Source organism: Marmota flaviventris, chromosome 3 (assembly GCF_047511675.1).
Source record: "Marmota flaviventris isolate mMarFla1 chromosome 3, mMarFla1.hap1, whole genome shotgun sequence".
Classification (NCBI taxonomy): Eukaryota; Metazoa; Chordata; class Mammalia; order Rodentia; family Sciuridae; genus Marmota; species Marmota flaviventris.
In genome coordinates, this window is record NC_092500.1 from 142,903,850 (window position 1) to 142,924,135 (window position 20,286).

A 20,286-nucleotide genomic window follows, 5' to 3' on the forward strand; every position below is an offset into this window, starting at 1 on the left:
AACATTACACAACATTAAACCAAGGACTATGAATGTCCTGCTTGCCATAACTCTGGCCTCTCCATCAAAGCTAGCTGACCAGGCAAGATGAAGTACCCCGAATAGACAAAATCTTGTGTCTTCTATTTTAAACTAGTTTATAAAATGAAATTGGTATGCCTGCAATTCTATAACTGCCTGCCAAGCTTCCCACCAACTTCTCAAGTCAATAACCATCTCATCCACCTTCAAACAATATTTAGCTACAAGACATCTTGATTCCAATGAGACCCTATATTATTGTGCACATGGAAGCTAGAGGGATAAATTTGACCCCTGAGAGACAGAGACAAGACACCATTCTCCTAGAACAAAGGAGAATAACCACTAAATGAATGACAGGCAGTCATTACAGTTGATCGTGCTTGAAGCCCATGGATATAAATTTCTGTTTCTAATTTTGGCTTCTTTCAAATATGCTGCCAAGGAAATGCACAATTCCTTCTTTATATTTCACTTGTAGACTTGCATAATGCTTAAACTATTTCACTTATCTTTTTAGGCAACACACTATCTTAAAAAATACACATCAACTCACATACTTTTCAAGATGTTTGACATATCTTAAAATAGCTTTTAAATCATTAGATTTTCAGGAAATTTGTAATTTGTCAGTTTTTGTAATTTGTAAGCAAGTCAATTTCTGAATAGGAGAACAGAAATTAAAGAAACACAAATCAAAGGATTCAGATGCCATGTTATCAAACTGACTCCAACCTGTTTCACATCCTCAGAGCGTAGCCATGAATCCAGATAACCATGGACTGCACGCAAGTCCCTAGTCACAGGAAAACTAGAAGAAAATGTGTGCACAGACAGCAAAACCCAATAACCACTGATTTTTTTAAAAAAAAAATTCCTCCTGAAGTGTCTTGATAGGTGATCAGTTTTGCATCTAAAGGAATATACAATTTATATGTATTTTTTTTCAATTTTCTGGGAATATAGGTGACTTCAAAAACATTGCTTTCTTTCACTGTCTCAAGAAATAAAAACACACACCAACTTGATGAATCCCCATTGACTCCAATCAACTCCAAGAAAATATCACTCCATGACTTTGGGAAGTCAGAAAGCCTTCAAAGAAGACTACAAACTCCAGTTGAATATCACAGTTGCAAGTCTCTCAAAAACATGAGAGAACTTTAATTGTCTTGCTGGATAGATATCTCTGTAAGTTGAATCTCTGTATGTGATTTGTAGATCTAATCTCTTCCATGAGCCACACTAACTTTTAATAGTAAGGTTGAGACAATTTTGATATTTCTTTAAGGTCTCTGACTTAAAAAATTGGAAGGAAGGAAGGAAGGAAGGAAGGAAGGAAGGAAGGAAGGAAGGAAGGAAGGAAGGAAGGAAGACAAAGATGAGAAAGGAATAATGAAATGTTTATTGGAGCTATGTATTCAACATTCATTAAATTTCATGTCAAACACTGTATCAGGTATGGGAAATGAAGACATTAATACTGCCCTTACCCTTTAGAAACTTAATATCTTTAAAGACCATGTATTGCAACAGTGCAAAATATGATGTGCACAAAGAGTGCATGAGTTTATCTCTACCAGAGAGGTCACGAAGTGCAGTATTGTTTGGCATGTGTTAAGCTAGGGAACTACCCATAGCCCTTTAAGAAGACAGGAGAAGCAAATATATTACATTGGAAAGTGGAGATAGTCAGAGAATGCTTCCAGAGAAAGTAACACTTGAACTGAGATTTAAAGGTTGTGTAGAGGAGACCAAGTGAGCCATGAGGATGGAAATCAAAGTGGCACATACATTTTGATGAATCCGATTAGAGAAAGAGATTTAGTGTAGAGTCTTGACTAAGAGTCTCTTGACTAACTGAGCTTGCTAATACTCTCTGCCCACAACCACCGCAGTCTAAGTACTGACAGTGCTCCAGGTGAAAATTTGGAGTCTGCAGAACAGGATTACTATCTCACCCTGGGCCTGAAAATACAGGGAAGGAAAGATGCAGAATCTCTGATTCTTATAGCTTATCAATACAGTAGCTCTACACAATAAAAAAAAAATGTGGACCAACTACCAATAACACCACAATAAGAGTGAGTGAGGTGTGGGATAAGAAGCCAAAAATGTTATATTGAAAACTTTCTCCACATGAAAATAAAGAGTAAAACTGTGTTCCCCTCTAATACTCTCCTAGTTTAAACCACCATCATCTCTTTACACGAATGACAGTATTAGTCACTTACCAGGCTCCCTGCCTTCCCTGTGGTCATGTTCTACACAGTAGTCAAAGCAATCATTTTTTTTTTTTTTATTGTGGTTAAAATATACATAATACTGTGAACTGAACTGTTTTCTCTTAAAATTTATATGTTGAAACTCTAACCCTCAAGGTGACTATATTTGGAGGAAGGAAGTAACTAAGGGTTAAAGAGGTTCAAAGGATGGGGACCTGATTCAATAGGGTTCATATTCTTTTAAGAGGAGACACCAGAGAATTGTCTTCCCTCTTCCTCTCCTTCTTTCCTTCTGTCTCTCCCTCCCTCTCTCTCCCCGCCCCCTTTCTGTCCCTGTGCACACCCACTTTGAGGAAAGGCCCTGTGAGCACACAGCAAGAAGGTGGCCATCTCCAGCCAAAGGGGACAGCCCTCCCCCGACATCAATCCTGCTGACATCTTGATTTTTGACTTCCCACCCTCCAGAACTGTAAGAAAATTAATTTCTGTTGTTTCAGTATCCTGAACCATGGTATTTTGCTATAACACCCTGAGATGACTAAGACAACATAAAATTTACCACTTTCTTAGAGCATTCGCCTAGCATGCACAAGATGCTCATTCAATCCCCAGTACCACATCCCCCCCACACAATTACCCTTTTAAACATTTACAGTGTACAATTCAGTGGCATTAAGTACATTCACAATTTGTCCAACAACCACTAAAATCTAGTTCCAGAATATTTTCATCACCCCAAAAGGAAACCCCACACCCATTCAGTGGTCACTGTTTCCCACAGTCCCTGGTAATTATTAATATGCTTTCTATTTCTGCAGACTTGCCTGTTCTCAATATTCACATAAATGGAATCACAACAACTGCCTGTCTGTGTCTGTCAGCTTTCACTTCACATCAAGGTTTCAAGGCTCATCCATGCTGTAGCATGTATAAATATATAAATAGTTCATTCCTTTTTATAACTTAATAATATTCCACTGTAATAGATATATCACATCTTGTTTATTCATTCATTAGTTGATGAACATTTGGATTGTTTCCACCTCTGGGCTATTTTAAATAGTGCTGTGATGAATAGTGGTATACCAGCTTTTGTTTGAGCATCTGTTCTTAATTATTTGGGGGCTATACCTAAAAGTGAACTGCTGGATGTCATGGTAGCTCTGTGAGGTCACTTACTGAGGATTCGCCAAACTGTCTTCCACAGTGGTTGCACCATTTTACATTCCCACCAGCGGTGTGAGAATTCCAATTTCTCTACATTCTGACAACAGAATGTAGAGAAATTGGAATTATTTTAGAGCAATATTTTTTAAAAAAACAAATCTCCCTGCCAGGAAACAACAACAATAAATCTCTGTTAAAATTGCCCTGCTCAGAATATCTCCCAGAGAACCCCAATATAAAGAAAACTCTGCAGATTCACACATGTGTTTTGGTAATTGCTATCTCACCACCCTGGTTTTGTGCTTTTGCATACTTTGAGAACTATCTAAACTTCATAGCCTCTCGTCTACCATCTTTATCCACTAGAATATGAGTTTTGTGAGGGCAAGACTCCACCATGTTCACGTTCACTGCCGTATCCCCGATCGCTGGGATGGTGTCTGGGACGGAACGAGCACTCCAGAAACATTCTTCAAATAAGTGGTTTAATAAGTGAATTCTGGGCCAATGAAACATCATGGTCCAGGAGTTGGAGAAAGGGTGTCTTTCAGCTAAAGCTCGAGGAGTATAGTGTGAGGCGGAGTTTCAAGGCCTGGTGGGCCAAGCTAAAGAGTGTGATATTTACCCTGAAGGAACTCCTGAGGAATTTTAAACAGGAGAGTACATGGTCACACTTGTATTTGGGGAAGATCACTGTGGTGGGAGTGTGCAGTGAACTGTGGGGAGGGAAGCCAAGGGCAAGGACAGAGGTGGGGAGAACTTTCTACTCGTCCCAGGAAGAAGCTGGGAAAGCCTGAACTGAACAGGTAGACAGGGAGACAAGGGTTTGAAAACAAGAGCTAGTGATGCACGGAGGTGACCTGGGTCTTGGTAAACCGTCATATATTCCTATGTTAAGGGAAGGCATGGAGGACTGGGCTTGAATCTGAATCTGAGTGACAATTATGGTGGCACCATTCACCAGAACATAGAGGACAGGGGAGGGGAGGAAGCAGAACATTAAGATTTTGGACAAGCTGAGTCTGAATATTTCTGAAAGAAAAAATTAAATCAATATATGGATCTTTTATCCAGCAAAAAAAAAAAATGAGAGAGAGAGTGTGAGAGAAGAAAAGAAAGAAAGAAAGTCTGAGGCAGGAGGATCTCAAGCCCAAAGCCAGACTCAGCAACTTAGTGAGACCCTAAGCAACTTAGTGAGAGTCCATCTCAAAATAAAAAGGGCTGGGGAGGTGGCTTAGTGGTTAAGCACCCCTGGTTTCAATCCCCAGTACCAAAAAGGAGAAGGAGGAGGAGAGAAAAGAAAAAAAGGAGGAAGTTAGGGAGGAAGAGAAAGGGAGCGAAGAAGGAGATAAAGCAAGCTTTGGTTGGGGGAGATGGGTTTTATTTTCAAGTTTAAAAGGCCACGGGTTTTAATGAAACCACCCAGTGAGATTCCAAAACATGATATGAGTCTGAGAAAAGTTTTTATTTAAGAGGCAACTATAGAAGGGGCCTTTTCAAGGAACTGAGAAAAACTACATTTAGTGAAATATATCAGAGAAAATCTAAATCTAAAGGGTCCAAGGGAGGGACATTTCAACAGTACACCAAGGCCCAGAGCCTTCACTGAGTTTGACTTTCATTTACTTCATGAACATCCAATCGATGTCTCCAACGTGGTAATTTCATTATTTTAGGGGAGTTTCAGCAAGTGTGTTTCCGATGGAGAGAAGGCTTTCTCTCCGATCACACCCACCTAACCAGGATTTAAAACTAAAATGCTCATTTCCTGCCCAATGTCACCAGAAAACTGGGGAAATCAAGGCAGAAGTACTGATTTCTTTCCACTCCATAATGTGCCTCCCTTTTAAGATCTCAGACCCTTATTCTAGAATAATATTTTTCCATATAATTTAAATGTGGACTATTTAAAGTAGTCAATAGTTATTGTTACCAATTTTTCATCTTTAAAGAACTAAAAAAAAAAAAAGAAAACTAGACTCCACAAATATGACTAGATATGGAACCCAGTTCTCTCTCAATTTAACTGACATGTCTAGTACAGAACACACACATTTTATTTGTTAAGAGACCAGCCTTGGATCCCAGTGGTGAACAGGTGGAAATGCTCAAGGAGAAGGCCAAGGCGTCTGTAAGAGATTAAATGCTAGCATGAGCCCTTCACTTCAAACCTTCTGAGTAACTAAACCAAGGCCAGGCACTCAGCCATCCAAACCAAGAGCTCCCTATACAATTCCCCCGGGTTTCTGTCCACTCTGTTCTCGTTTGAAATGTTTTTATAGTGATGATAAACTGACTCCAAATAGGAAAGTCCCCAAACACATGGTCTCTGTTACGGAAGAGTAGGTTCAGATGTGTTTCTATTATAAATATGCACCCCGGCTCTTCTGATTACCCTCCAGTGTTGGCAAAAACAAGCAAAGGTGCTTCGAGAGAGGCCAGTGAACTGAGGCCAGTGAACCCGAGCAAGTAAAATACCACTCAGTGGGAGATCAGGTATTTCTGATTTGGGGAGACACATTTAGGCAGGAATTTCCAGGATCCCCACAACAGCATTAACAAGCTGTTCTGAGCAGAATCAACTTCAGCTTTCACAGGAGTATTCTCCACTGTTTTTTTGTGACTCTATCATTGTCTCCGGGAGAACGAAACCTCATTTTGAATAGAGCTGTTGGCTTTTCCCAAGTTCACTGCACTCACCAGTTGATAGGGGTTAACTGTTAGAAGCGCTCCAGGGCAAAGGTGCATTCTCACAAGGCAACAGGAAGAAGTCAAAGAATCAGGAAATGGGAGGAAGAAGTATTAGGTTGGAATCCAGCTCTGGAACTTGCCAAGAATCCTTTATCTTCTCACAGTCCCGGTATCGTAGGATAATTTCTATCTTGCAGAATTGTTTTAAGAATTAGAAGCAAGAGCCAGGCGTGGTGGCTGTCACCTGTAATCCCAGCAGCTGGGGAGGCTGAGGCAGGAGGATGGAAAGTTCAAAGTCAGCCTTAGCAAAAGCTAGGTGCTAAGCAGTATAGTGAAACCCTGTCTCTAAATAAAATACAAATTAGGGCTGGAGGTGTGGATCAGTGGTTGAGTGCCCCTGAGTTCAATCACTAGTACAAAAAAAAAAAAAAAAACAGAAGCAAGAATGCTCGCTGCCTGGCACTTTATGGAAACTCTTCTAATCAAATCCACTTTCACAGAACCAGAAACATAATTATCCCATAAAGAAAGAAGCATCTTTCTCAACCTTCCAGTGACAGAAAGCCACATGTCCTCATTCAGCTTGAAATCCAACCAGAAGACAACCCAGCAAGGATGTAAATGGCCCAGTTAAGCTGCTTCAATGGGCAAAAATGTTAAAATCTTCTCTGTCCTGAGCCCCCCCACACACACACACACATAGATATGCATGCACCCTCTTTCTTCACAACTCTACTATTAGCAAAAACACTATAAAATGGCAGCCACTACAGTAACAGGATCTGGTGCCCCAGAGGGGCTCCTATTTGCTGCTCATACCACAATGCCTCTGTTCATGTTTCCCAGGATACTAATGAGTCCCTTGATTGTTATTAGTTAATTCAGAACAAACAATGGGAAAACTCAGCGACATTTCAGAAGGGAATACCAAATGAACTTGAGCTGAACCATCGCATCGTCCCAAGGAGTGTGAAGAAGTGGGAATGAAACAATATGAGCTCCTGCCAACAGTAAGGGCAGACACAAAGCATGGAATTCAGTGTGGCTAATTCCCCAGAAGAGATTTCACCAGGGCCCAAATCCTCCAAAGCATGAAAATCACATGGGCGCTTACCAAAGAGGAAGTCAGACACAATGCACGGAAAGGGCTTGGGAGCACTGGCTGGCTGCCCGGGCCCTTGGATAAGTTGGTTTGTCTGGCCAGACCAGCAAGTACAGGCAAATACAGCAAAGCAAGGTGAAGGTGAGGAAGATGAAACTGTAAACAGTGGGGATCAGGGCACTCATCACGGAAGGTGCTTCTTGGTAGGACTATTGTTGAAGGAAGAATGGAGAAGGAAGAATCAACTTCCCAGTCCAACAAATCTCAGAAACAAAACCTGGTTCTACCTAATAACAGACCATCAACTCAGTGGCTATGTGGTATATTCAAGAGTAATATAGTCCCGCTCCTGAAATGCAGTCTAATGTCTGATTGGAAATGTAAAAAAGAGCCCTCATGAAAAAGTCATCTTTGTAAACATATGTCTCTCAAAATTTGGATCAATGTTTTGTGCCTTTGTTTTACCCCATAGCAGCTCTCACATTACCCACTATTTTGTTAGGTAAGAGGATAATTAAATTAAAATCATGTTACATTGCCCAGATTTAAGAATTGAGAGCTGGGGATATAGCTCAGGAGTAGAGTATTTGCCTAGCATGTGTGAGTTTCTGGGTTCACTATCCAACACTGCAGAGAGAAAGCGGGGCGGGGGGGGGGCGGGGGGGAGAGAAGCAGGAAGAAAGTTTGATATAGACACCGACTGTAAATAGAATCTTCTCAGAAAATAACGTTTTAGTGAGCTTTTTTCACTACTGGGACTAAAAGACCTAACCAGAACAACTGCAGAGGAGAAAATGTTTATTTGAGGGCTCACAGTCTCAGAGGTCTCAGTCCATAGAAGGCCAGCTCCATTCCTCAGGGATCCAGATGAGATAAAACATCATGGAAGGACAGTGTGGCAGAGGGAAGCAGCTTACATGGCTCTTAGCATCAGACAGACTCCACTTGCCAGATACAAACATGTACCCCAAAGCCACGCCCTCAATGCCCCACCTCCTCCAGCCACACCCCAGCCTTCAGTTACCAGTCAATCCCATCAGATGATCAATTCATTGATTGGGTTAACGGTCTCAAAACCCAATCATTTCTTTTCTGAACCTTCTTGCATTGTCTCGCACGTAAGCTTTTAAGGGACACCTCACATCCAAATCATAACAATGTGATAGAAAAAAGAAGAAGAAGAAGAGCCAGAAAGAAGGGTCAGGATAGGAGAAAGTACAAGGTATAAGAAATCACAATCCTATGTGTTGACTTTAATTATTGTTTCTTAATGTGTGGTCCACAGACCACCCACAATGGAATTTGGCCCCAGCAGTTTAATTCAAACCTTTTGTGAATGGGGCCTTCAAGTTTGCATTTCTAATAACTTCCTAAGTTCTTTTAATGCACGTAAAATTTGAGCTGGCTAAGGGAAAGTCAAAGTTAAACAAATACATATTCTTCCCTTAAAAATATGAAGAAAGACAGTATTTATCCAAAAGAATTAAAGTTAGCATACTATAGAAATACATGCATACCCAAGTTGATAGCAGTGCAATTCAAAATAGCCAAACTAGGGAACCAGCCTAGATATCTATCAACAGATTAATGGACACGTGCCTGGATAAAGCAAATGTGATATATATACACAGTGGAGTTTTATTTAGCTATAAAAAACAAAATTATAATATTTGCAGGGGAATGGATAGAACTGGAGAGCAGCATGACAAGTGAAATAAGCCAGACCGAGGAAGTCAAGGGTCATACGATTTCTTTTTTATATGGAATATAGAAAAAAGAGGATGTGGAAGATCTCATGAAACAGAAGGGAGATCAGTTAGGGCCCAGGAAGCAAGTCAGAGGGAGGAAGCAGGGGAGGACAAGGGGAGGTACTAGAAAATGAAATTGATCAATTATGCTCTGGGCATGTACAAATATGCCACAAAAATCCATTATTCTGTATAATTACTATGCACCAATAAATATTTTTAAAATAAAAATTGTAATCATTGTTCATTTTTAAAAGATAAGAGGAAAGAAAAGGAGGTAAGGAGAGAAAGAACAGAAAGGAGAGAAGGAAAAAAAAAGAAATTACTTGAGTACTGTATGAAAAACAGCTTTGGAAAAGGCATCAGTGACCAGCTACCAGTCTCTCATGACTGTCCCACAGTGCAGAGACCAACTCTGAATAGCACCCATGGCATGTGCCGTAGGATGAAAGAGCCTCTGGGGCTTTCATCAACAGAGCTTTGCTGTGTCCTAAGGACAATCAAGTACTGGTGTAGGTTCCTGATCCAGAGAATGACCAGATTTCAACCTTGAAAGTATTCTGTGAGGTAGAAAGTATGGTGGAGTTTTTTAGCAGGGGAGCTGTGTCAGAGGGACACTTGGCCCTGTGAAGAGGTGAAGTCCCTAAGTCCCCCAAAAATAGGCAGGTTAGAATTTAAAATGACCTAAAAGTAGGTCATCTATCATTGTACTGCTAACACCTCTTCATTTATGGGAACTCCAACTGTACTCAAAAGAAAAGGGGTCAGTCCTCTTTGAAACCTATACATTCACCTGTCTTTCGGACCAGTTCTCAACCTTGCTTCATCCATTTCCCTCTTCTGTTTCCTTAGCATCTTCTTCATCCTGACTTCAGCAAACATCAATAAGTCCCTCCCATCTTAAAATATATATATATGTTTTCGTGACCGGCATCTCCTCTTCAGTTGACCATCCTAGGTCTTCCCTTCCCTGTCATGAACAATGCCTTGAAAGGACTTTCTATCTTCACCTCTCCTCCTCCTATTCTTCAAACCATGGCAGTCTACCTCCATCCTTGCCATTCTGTTGACATGGCTCTAAAACCTCCAGTAACTTTGTAATTACCAAATCTAACAGGCATAACTTTAACCTCATCTCCCTGTAATATTGGCCTTCTCTCCTGCAATTTCTCTCTCCTTCCAGGTCTTCCATGTCACCACTTTCATGGTTTTCTTTAAACTGTTTTTTTTAACTTTTTATTCTAATTTGTCATATATGACAGCAGAATGCGTTAAAATTCATATTACACATATAAAGCACAATTTTTCATATCTCTGGTTGTACATAAAGTATATTCACACCATTCGTGTCTTCATACATGTTCTTAGGGTAATGATGTCCATCTCATACCATCCTCATTCCTACTCCTATGTCCCCTCCCTTTTCCTTAAACTTTTTATAAGAGAAAGATCATCCTCTTTTTCTCCCCCTTCAATGCTATTGTTTCTGCTGTTCCTCGGGGTTTAATCACTGAGCATCTGTTCTTCTTGCCTTGTACACCCAATTTCCTTGAGAAATTTATTTCAGTATCTGTTACTATGACTGGGAGGTTACAAATTAGACTAATAATTAGCCTCATATTTAGAAGCTTAAAACAACCATTTCATTAAGCTCACAGATGCTATGGGCCAAGAATCTGGGAAAGATACAACGGAGATGACTCATCTGTACCCTACGATGTCAGGTGTCTGAACTGAAAGGACCCAGAGGATGGGGGTGACTTACAGGCTGGGTATTGTGTTATAGATTGAACGTTTGTGCCATCAGAAATTAATATGTTAAAACACTAACCCCAAAGTGATGGTATTCCAAAGTAGGACTTTTAGGAGGTAATTAAGTTTACATGAGGTCATGAGGGTAGAGCCCCCCTAGGAGATTAGTGTCCTTAGGAGAAGAAGATATTGGAGTTTTCTCCTAAAGATGCAGCAATAAGGAGGCCATATGTAAACCAGGAAGAGAACCCTCACCAAACACTGAAGCTACCTACAACTTGTTCTTGAATCCCTCAGGCTTCAATAGTGTAATACATGTCTTTTGTTAAAACTATCTCATTAGTGGTATTTTGTCACTGCAGCCCAAATGGACTAAGACAGACTGGAAAGAGGACTCTTTACTCATCTCCAGTGTCTATTCTGGAGTTATTAATTGTAGTTCCAGCCATAACCTCTCCAAGCACCCTGGGCTTCCCTACATCATGGCATCCAAGAGCTTTTACATGGCAACCTGGGTCTTCAGGCACAGAAGTTAACAATCAACAATGTACTATCTCCACCCTCTTTTCTGACCTCACCTCAGAAATCAGTGTCACTTTCACCTCACTTCATAGGTAACATAGGAGTCACAGGTCTATGCGAGTTCAAGGGAACAGGACATACACTCTACCTCTCGAAATGGAAAATATCAATGAATTTGTAAACATTTTTTAAATGCCTAACATCCATAACCACCAATATATATAACATCAAAATATTTATCTCAAACCCAAATTTCTAGCTATACATATCCAGTTGCTTACTATTCGACTACCACTAATAATAATACAGCAAATGATTCGAGGCACGAGGCATGCCAGACACAGTTCTAAGTATCTGATATTTATCAACTTGTGAAAACTTGATAATAACTCCAGAAGGTCAATATTATTCTCATCACCATTATATATATATATATATATATATATATATATATATATATATATATATATAGTTGGACATAATACCTTTATTTTATTTATTCATTTTTATGTGGTGTTGAGGATCAAACCCAGCACCTCGCATGTGCTAGGGAGCACTCTACCATTGAGCCACAACCAACAGCCCCCTTATCACATTTTTTAATATTTTAACTTATTTCAATTGATACATAATAATTGTACATATTTTGTGGGAGTAGAGTATTATATTTCAATATATGTATACAATGTGTAATGATCAATTTAGGGTAATTAATATATCTGTCCTCTCAAACACTGATCATTTTTGGGGGGAACATTCAAACTCCTTTCATCTAGCTATTTTCAAATATACAATAAATTATTAATTGTAGTCATCTTACTATGACATAGAACTCTAGGACTTATTCCCCATCAAACTGTATTTTTAAAAATATTTTTCCTAGTTGGAGATGGACACACAATACCTTCATTCATTTGTATGTGGTGCTGAGGATCGAACCCAGTGCCCTACATATGCCAGGCAAAGTGTGATACTGCTAAGCCACAACCCCAGCCCCAAACTGTATTTTTGTACACACTCATCAACATTTCTCTAGCCCCCAATGCCTCCCCAACCTCTGGTAACCACTGTTCAATTCTTTACTTCCATGAGATCAACCTATTTAGTTTCCACACATGAGTGAGAACTTGCAGTATTTTTCTTTCTTCGCCTGTCGTCACCATTTTAACAGAGATGTTGGACAAGTTACATTAAGTTCGTCCAGAAAGTACAATGGAGCTCTGTATATAGCCCAGACTGTCTGGCTCCAAATCTTGGTTTTTGAACAAGGGCAATATGTTGCACAGATATTCTACAGGCATTTCAAAACTAGTACAACCAAAACAGTGTTCTAATCCACCATCCCCTGATTAAAATGAAAATATCTTGCAGTACTTCCTTCTTATATATTCTCTCCTTTGTTAATAATTCTACCACTCAAATAAAGCCCAACACAGAAGGTGTAGAGTTATTCAGTTCTCAGTTATTCAGTTATTCAGTTCCCCCTGTGAGTTTTGTCCCCAGATTGCATCAATGAACCTTTTAAGGATTTCTGTACCTGCCCACTCTTCCCTTTTCCTATTGCCCCAATCAACATCTTCCCCTGGATTGTTGAGTTAACTGGATTCCCTGCTTCTTATCTCCTTCAATTGAGATCCAGCTTCCCACTTCCCAGGATGATGCTTGCAAATGCAAATTTGATTTTTACACCACTCCCTTAAAACTCTTCAAGGCTCCTGAAAAAATAAACTCAAAATGTTATTGCAGCATACAAAATCCCCTCGGATATAGCCCGTAACTACCCTGACTCTGGTCTCCTTTCTCTACCCAATGTTAAGTTCTATCCATACCAAATGACTTGCTACTTCCTAATTTGCCGTCTGTTTCTTGCCTCCCCATACACACTCTACATACTACTTTCTACCTTGAATATTCTCCTTCCTAATCCTGTCCCAATCCAGCCAGGAAAACTCCTGCTTACCCTCAGAGATCCAGCTATAACATTCCTTCTTCCCAAAAATTTCCCTTGACACCTTTCCCAAGGAGAGTTACAGCATTCTTATTCAACACTGTACAAAACACTGTCCCATTGTTCCCTTTTAAAGGGGAAAAGAAGGAGGGGGGAGGTATGGCACATGCCTATAATCCTAGTGATTTTGGAGGCTAAGGCAGGAGGATAGCAAGTTCAAGGCCAGTTTCAGTAATTTAGTGAGATCCTAAGCAACTTAGTGAAACCCTAATCAAAATAAAAAGGGGGCTGGGGTTGTGGCTCAGCAGTAGAGTGCTTGCCTAGTGTCTAGCACGTGTGAGGCCCTGGGTTCATCCTCAGCACCACATAAAAATGAGTAAATAAAGATATTGTGTTCAACTACAACTAAAAAATACATATTTTTAAAAAATTAAAATAAAAATTATAAAGGTCTAGGGATGTGACCCATTAGTTCAGCGTCCTTTAAATCCCCAGTACAGAAATAAAGAAAGGAGGGAGGGAGGGAGAGAGAGGGAGAGAGGAAGGGAGGGAGGGAGAGAGAGGGAGAGAGGAAGGGAGGGAGGGAGAGAGGAAGAAAGGGTGAGGGGGGAGAGGGGAAGGGGGAGGGAGAGAGGGAGTGAGAGAGAGAGAAAGAAAGAACCAACCAGTGGGTATGGTTGTGCATGCCTATTATCCCAGTGACTAGAGAGGCTGAGGCAGGAGGATCCCAAGTTCAAGGCCAGTCTCAGTAACTTAGTGAGGCCCTAAGCAACTTAGTGAGAGCCAGAATCAAAATAAAAAGATTTTTTAAAAAGGCTGAGACCAGGCATGGTGGTGTACACCTGTAACCCCAGTGGCTCAGGAGGCTGAAGCAGGAGGATCAGGAATTCTAAGCCAGCCTGAGCAAAAGCAAGGCACTAAGCAACTCAGTGAGACCCTGTCTCTAAATAAAATACAAAATAGGGCTGGGGATGTGGCTCAGTGGTCGAGTGCCCCTGAGTCCAATCCCGAGTATCGGAAAATAAAAAATAAAAGAAAAAGAAAATAAATGAAGGAGTCATGGAAAAAGAACTTCTTCTTATAACAACACCCAAACCAAAAGCAGGAATTTCTAGGAATAACAGGGAATTGGCCAGTGCTTCTTCCTTAGAACACTCTTGCACAGCTACTCTCATTTCTTCCTTGACCGTCACCTCTGAACATTTTCCTCCTGACCTCAGCAAATGTTGGATATAGAAAAACTGCCCATTTCAGGTCCTTGATTCCTTAAAACTCATTATGAAGTGATGTTGTGTAGGTGTTACCTATGTCTAAACAATGCCAAAACGGCTAGTTAAAAAAAGCAAAAATAATACTAAAAAAAACAACTGGTTCTATAAACCCGTTTATGAGATAATGTATATGTTAGGAGACATCAGTGAGCTGTGTGTGGACTGTTGAGCATCGCAGCCTCCTGAGGGAATAGGTCTGGCATTGGGAACTCCCCACCTCTCACAGGGATTGACCACCTGATGCAGGTGAACTTCCCCCTCAAGCTCTGCCAAAGACCCCCTACAGCACCTGAGATGGGTGTGACCTGCCAAGATGCCAATCAACCTTCTGACTGCAAGACAACATGAAGCAAGACTCCGCCCTTGAAAACTTGTCCCTGCCTTTGATTGTACCCCCTTAAACAAACCACTGGAGCCATTTTTCCTTTGGTTCCAGCACCCATATGGACTAGGTCTATTAGGGGCTTCATTTTCTGTAAATATATTTTGAGTATTTTTGCTTTGTTATTTACTAATTATTTGAGATTGTAAGTTTTAGGGTGGCTTGGGTTATCCTGGGCAGGAAGAAGGACCCCTTAACGAGACGCTGGCCATCATCCCCACTTCGATAGGTATAAACAACTAATTGTGACAATTACACATCAAATAACTTGTCTAGTTTTTTTGGGTTTTGTTTCCTGAACTGACTGTGTGTGTGTGTGTGTGTGTGTGTGTTTGTGTGCATGCACACAGCCCGTAACAGACAAAGGAAATGTGTTCTGCAGTAATATAGCCAACCCAAATAGGCAGAATCAACAGATTATATTATGATTATTTCCCCCAAAGATACAACATAGGTGGGTCACTGGAAAATTTTTGGAACTAGAAAAACACAACTATGCCCTGTGGATTTTATGTTACCTACTACAGTGGGCAAAGTAGTACCCATCCTGGTTTTGTGATTTACCCTTTCCCACGCTGGCCCACTTTGCTTATAGCTTCCTGAATCTCCTTTCTCTTTTCTCCATCTGTCTTAAAACTGCATCCAAACAGATTGCTCTACTGAAAGTAACCCTCAGCTCTGCTCTCCTAAACTGATATGGTTCTATCTTTTCGGGCATTAAGTCCAAAACCCTCATTTTTGGGTTTCCAAAGCCTTTCATACTTCTCTTCCCTCATCCTTCCCCACTCCTTGAAAATCAGAACATATTGACATGTAACAGAAATACTTGATTCCATACTGAGACCCAACTCAGACCTCAGGAAGTCCTGGGTTTTCAATTTTGGTTTTACCATTTTTCAGCTTTCGCAAGTTACTCAGCTTCTAAGAATTATTTCACCTGGAAAAAAAAATGAACCTAAAAATAGCAGTCTAGTAGACAGGCACAGATGAACTAAGATCACATGGTATATAAATCAATCACTATAGCACCTGGGCCACAGAGGTGCTCAATGAACAATCAGTCCCTTCCTTTTCCTCTAATTTCATCCAGTTTGGGGATCTTCCCAGTTTCTTATTCACACTCCCTAGGAACCCTCACTTTGGCTGCAGTGTCCACACAGGGCAGCCCCAACTCTTGGTTATTGTTCCATTCACCTCCTTGTGTCAAAAACACATGTCTGGAGACTGAATTTGAGGGAGGTGACAAGTGCTCTGCTCAAAATTATTTATATTCATATTTTAAGTATATCGATTAATCATCCATATATACTTCTAGATGGTTCATTAGATTGGGTATATGTTTGACCAACATTTTAGATTTAGATTCCTGCATTTTAAAAAAATAAATCTTGAATGTATCTATAAATGTGTTAATGTATATTACAGACACTCATAAATACATATGAGTGCATACATATATTGTTTAATTGTAGAAGTTCTTTGTATTTATTGAGCACTTTTATTGTGTCAAGCACTGTGCAGAGGTAGCTCGTTTAATTCTCACAGTAATCCTACTATCTTTACAATTATGACACCAATTTTACAGATGAGAATTTTAATTAACTTGGGCAAAGTCAAATAACTAGGAAGTAAATATTAACGCACTCAAAACTACTAAATAACAGATTGTGTTGAGGTGCTTGTGGGGTTTTTTAAATTTTAAACTTATTTATTTATTCTAATTCGCACATGACAGCAGAATGCAATTCAATTCATAGTACACATATAGAACACAATTTTTCATGTCTCTCGTACACAAAGTAGAGTCACACCATTCATGTCTTCATACATGTACTTAGGATAATGATGTCCATCTCATTCTGCCATCTTTCCTACCCGTTGCCCCCTCCCTTCCCTTCCCTCCACTTTGCCCTATCTAAAGTTCCTCCATTCCTCCCATCCCCACCCCCCACTATGAATCAACATCCATATATCAGAGAAAATATTCATCCTTTGTTTTTTTGAGATTGACTTACTTCAATTATATATTTTCCAACTCCATCCATTTACCTGCAAATGCCATGATTTTATTCTCTTTTAATGCTGAGTAATATTCCATATACCAGTATTATATGGAATATTACACATATTCCATTGTGTAATATTCCACTGAGTAATATTTCATATACCACAGTTGCTTTATTCATTCATTTATTGAAGGGCATCTAGGTTGGTTCCACAGTTTAGCTATTGTGAATTGTGCTGCTATAAACACAGATGTGGCTGTGTCACTGTAAATATGCTGTTTTTAAGTCCTTTGGATATAAACCGAGGAGTGGGATAGCTGGATCAAATGGTGGTTCCATTCCAAGTTTTCCAAGGAATTTCCATACTGATTTCCATATTGGTTGCACCAATTTGCATTCCCACCAGCAATGTATGAGTGTGCCTTTTCCCCCACATCCTCACCAACACTTATTGTTTGTATTCTTAATAGCTACCATTCTGACTGGAGTGAGGGAAAATCTTAGTTTTGATTTGCATTTCTCTAATTGCTAGAGATGTTGAACATTTGTTCATACATTTGTTCATTGATTGTATATCACCTTCTGAGAAGTGTCTGTTCAGTTCCTTGGCCCATTTATTGATTGGGTTATTTGGTTTTTTGGTGTTATGATTTTTGAGTTCTTTATATACCTTAGAGATTAATGCTCTATCTGATGTGTGGTAAAAATTTGCTCCCATTCTGTAGGCTCTCTCTTCACCTCACTGATTATTTCTTTTGCTGAGAAGAAGCTTTTCAGTTTGAATCCATCCCATTTATTGATTCTTGATTTTATTTCTTGCTCTATAGGAGTCTTGTTAAGGAAGTCCGGGCCTAACCCGACATGATGGAGATTTGGGCCTACTTTTTCATCTATTAGGGGCAGGGTCTCTGTTCTAATTCCTAGGTCCTTGATTAGAATCCATGACCAGTACAGAAGAAGAAATGACAGAGAAGGAGCTCAGGTGGTGCTTGTGTTTTGATTCAAAGTATAGGGGCTATAGTTGGACGGCTTTTCATCTCCAGTAAAGTGCACTGCTGAGCTCGGAGTAGACGTAAACAGGAGGACAGGTGTTACTTTAAGAGGGTGATGGAAGCTGTAACCTGAAGCCTTCTCCAGCGCTTGCTTGCTCTCAGCCAGAGGAGTCTGGGAGGCTGCACCCAGCCAGCGCGCATCTGTAAACTCCTGCGGGTCAGGCGCGCCTTGCTTCCAAAGTTGGAGCTCTCCTTGATGGGAGGGGGCGGGGAGGAGGGGAGACCGATGACGTCACTCGGGAGCGGGGATAAAGCTCCCTGGTTGCACTCCGGGCTAGTAAACGGCCCCAGGGAGCAGAGTGGCTTGTGCCGCTGCGGAACTCCTGCGGTGTGCCCTGCCGCCCCTCTTTGCCCCCCATTCCCAGGCATCCAAAGCGCTTCTTCTGCGGAAGGTCGCGCCCAGAGGCACCATGCCCCAGAACGTGGTCCTCCCAGGCCCTGCGCCCTGGGGCTTCAGACTTTCGGGGGGCATAGACTTCAATCAGCCTTTGATCATCACCAGGGTAGGTGTTTTCCAGTGTTGCTTTTGTTACAATTCGGGGACTCGCGACCCTGGTTGCGCAGCGGGTGCCTCAAAGTGAAGAGTGGCCTGGGAACCTGGGGTGGGGCGGGCGGGACGGTGCACTGGTGGGTCTTGGGCTTCTGGCTCCAAGTTCGAAAGGCAACAGCAACTGGCAAGTTGAGGTTTGAAGGATGCAGAACCGTTTTGAGACTTAACAAAGTCAGCTTGAAAGTTCTCCGCATCCTCTGGGTCCCCAGCAACAGACAGAACGACAGGTATCAGAGAAGGTGAGGCTGCGGGGACTGGGGCACCTTCTCCTCTGTGCACCCACCTCCCTTCTGTAACAAATAGATGGGGTGCAGGGAATGCGAAAAGAAGCATTAAAAAACACCCGCGGTTTTTTCTTGGAAATAGATGCGCATCTGAGCGATTTTCTTATTTGAATGACAACTTCAGCAGGGCGCTGTTCGCAGGGCACAACCTCGGCTGGCCAAGCTGGAACCGCTCATATCAGCCCAGACAGGGAAAATATTACTAATGTGTGTTCCTGGGTTCCCAGGCATTTTGAAAAAATGTTTTTCCATGGCTTTGGAATCATCATCCTTTAACAAACTACAAAGAAAGTGTGTCACTTTTTAATTTACCTAGTGGAAAGTTACCAGACTGATAACTCTAAAAATAATACTTTAATATCCAAGTCAAACTTTTCCTTATTTAACGTTTTGTAAAGCACTATCTAATTAGGAAAAATGAGAAAGTAAAAATGAAACCACAGAGTTTCTCCCCATCAGTGAATTTCTAGAATTAATTCTAAAGCATTATTTGCTTTAGTTGATCTTTTTCTAACACAAGTATTTTTCTTAATAGAAAACAATTATTTCAGTTACAACCTATAAAGCATTTTAAACCTAACTTAAAGGAATAAGCTTTCTGAACATTAAACTTTCATTTTCCAACTGTTAAGTTTTTCTCTTTTTTAACTGCTTGTAGTTCATTTTACAAATATATATGTATAATCTGATCGCTCATAGATTTTGAATAAGGCAATATCTTTTAAATTCTGTCCTATTTATATTTCTATGAGATTTGAGAACAAATATTCTTTTAAAAAATATCTCAAAATGTGTATCATAAAGGCCGTATAATAGATCATTTGCAAGCTTGGATTTACATTTTTCAAAAACATATAAACACATCTGACAAGTGTTTTTTATGAGACATGAAAATTTAACATAGCCCCAAAAATGTTCCTAAGTAAATTAAGCAGAAAATGCTCCTGTGATCTGAGCCAAGCAATTCCTTTTATAGACTTACCAAAGAAAACAGTTTCCATTATCTCTATTAAGAAACATTTTTAGTTTATGGAGTATAGCTTTCATTTGTTTATATTAAATTAAACAAGCTTTTGAGTTCTAACAAAGAATAAATCATATTTAGGCTAAATCCTAAAGAAATAATTTTGTCACTTCGGGGAACTAATAAAAGAAATATTTTTGTTATTACTGTACAAAATGTCAGTATAATTAATCATATGTTTGAATTTTGAATTGTTGGCATTATACGCAAAGTTTATTTTAAAGTATTACACCTGCAGTTGGACTAACAAAGCTATTGGTAAATTATCTGATACAATGCTAATTATGGATTCTTTGAAATGCCAGTTCTATCTTGAATTTCTAACTCAATTAATTTGTGTCACTCATTTTGACACTTGATTCAATAATAGTGCATTCCCAGATATGAGTATTTCATTTGAGTTTACCTTTTCAATGATTTTAATTCCAGGAGAGCTGGTTAAACTGAACTGTTTTTTATCCCAAGTGTCCCTGAAGCCATGTACAGCATAGATTGTTGTTGAATGAATGAATTCATATTCACTTGGACTTTAATGCCTTAG

The 20,286-nt window shown here is 40.1% G+C and overlaps 1 protein-coding gene across 3 annotated transcripts in view; it reads left to right on the forward strand.

Moving 5' to 3' along the window:
- The first annotated feature begins 18,192 nt into the window (after nucleotides 1-18,192).
- The window catches only part of Pdlim3 (PDZ and LIM domain 3), a 28,522-nt gene continuing 26,428 nt past the window's right edge, over nucleotides 18,193-20,286 (forward strand). For all 3 annotated transcript variants that reach the window (XM_027927045.3, XM_027927044.3, XM_034636593.2), the window contains exon 1: nucleotides 18,193-18,390. In XM_027927045.3, the coding sequence (XP_027782846.1) occupies nucleotides 18,298-18,390 (93 nt within the window). In that variant the 5' untranslated portion in view covers nucleotides 18,193-18,297. The remainder of the gene's footprint in view (nucleotides 18,391-20,286) is intronic.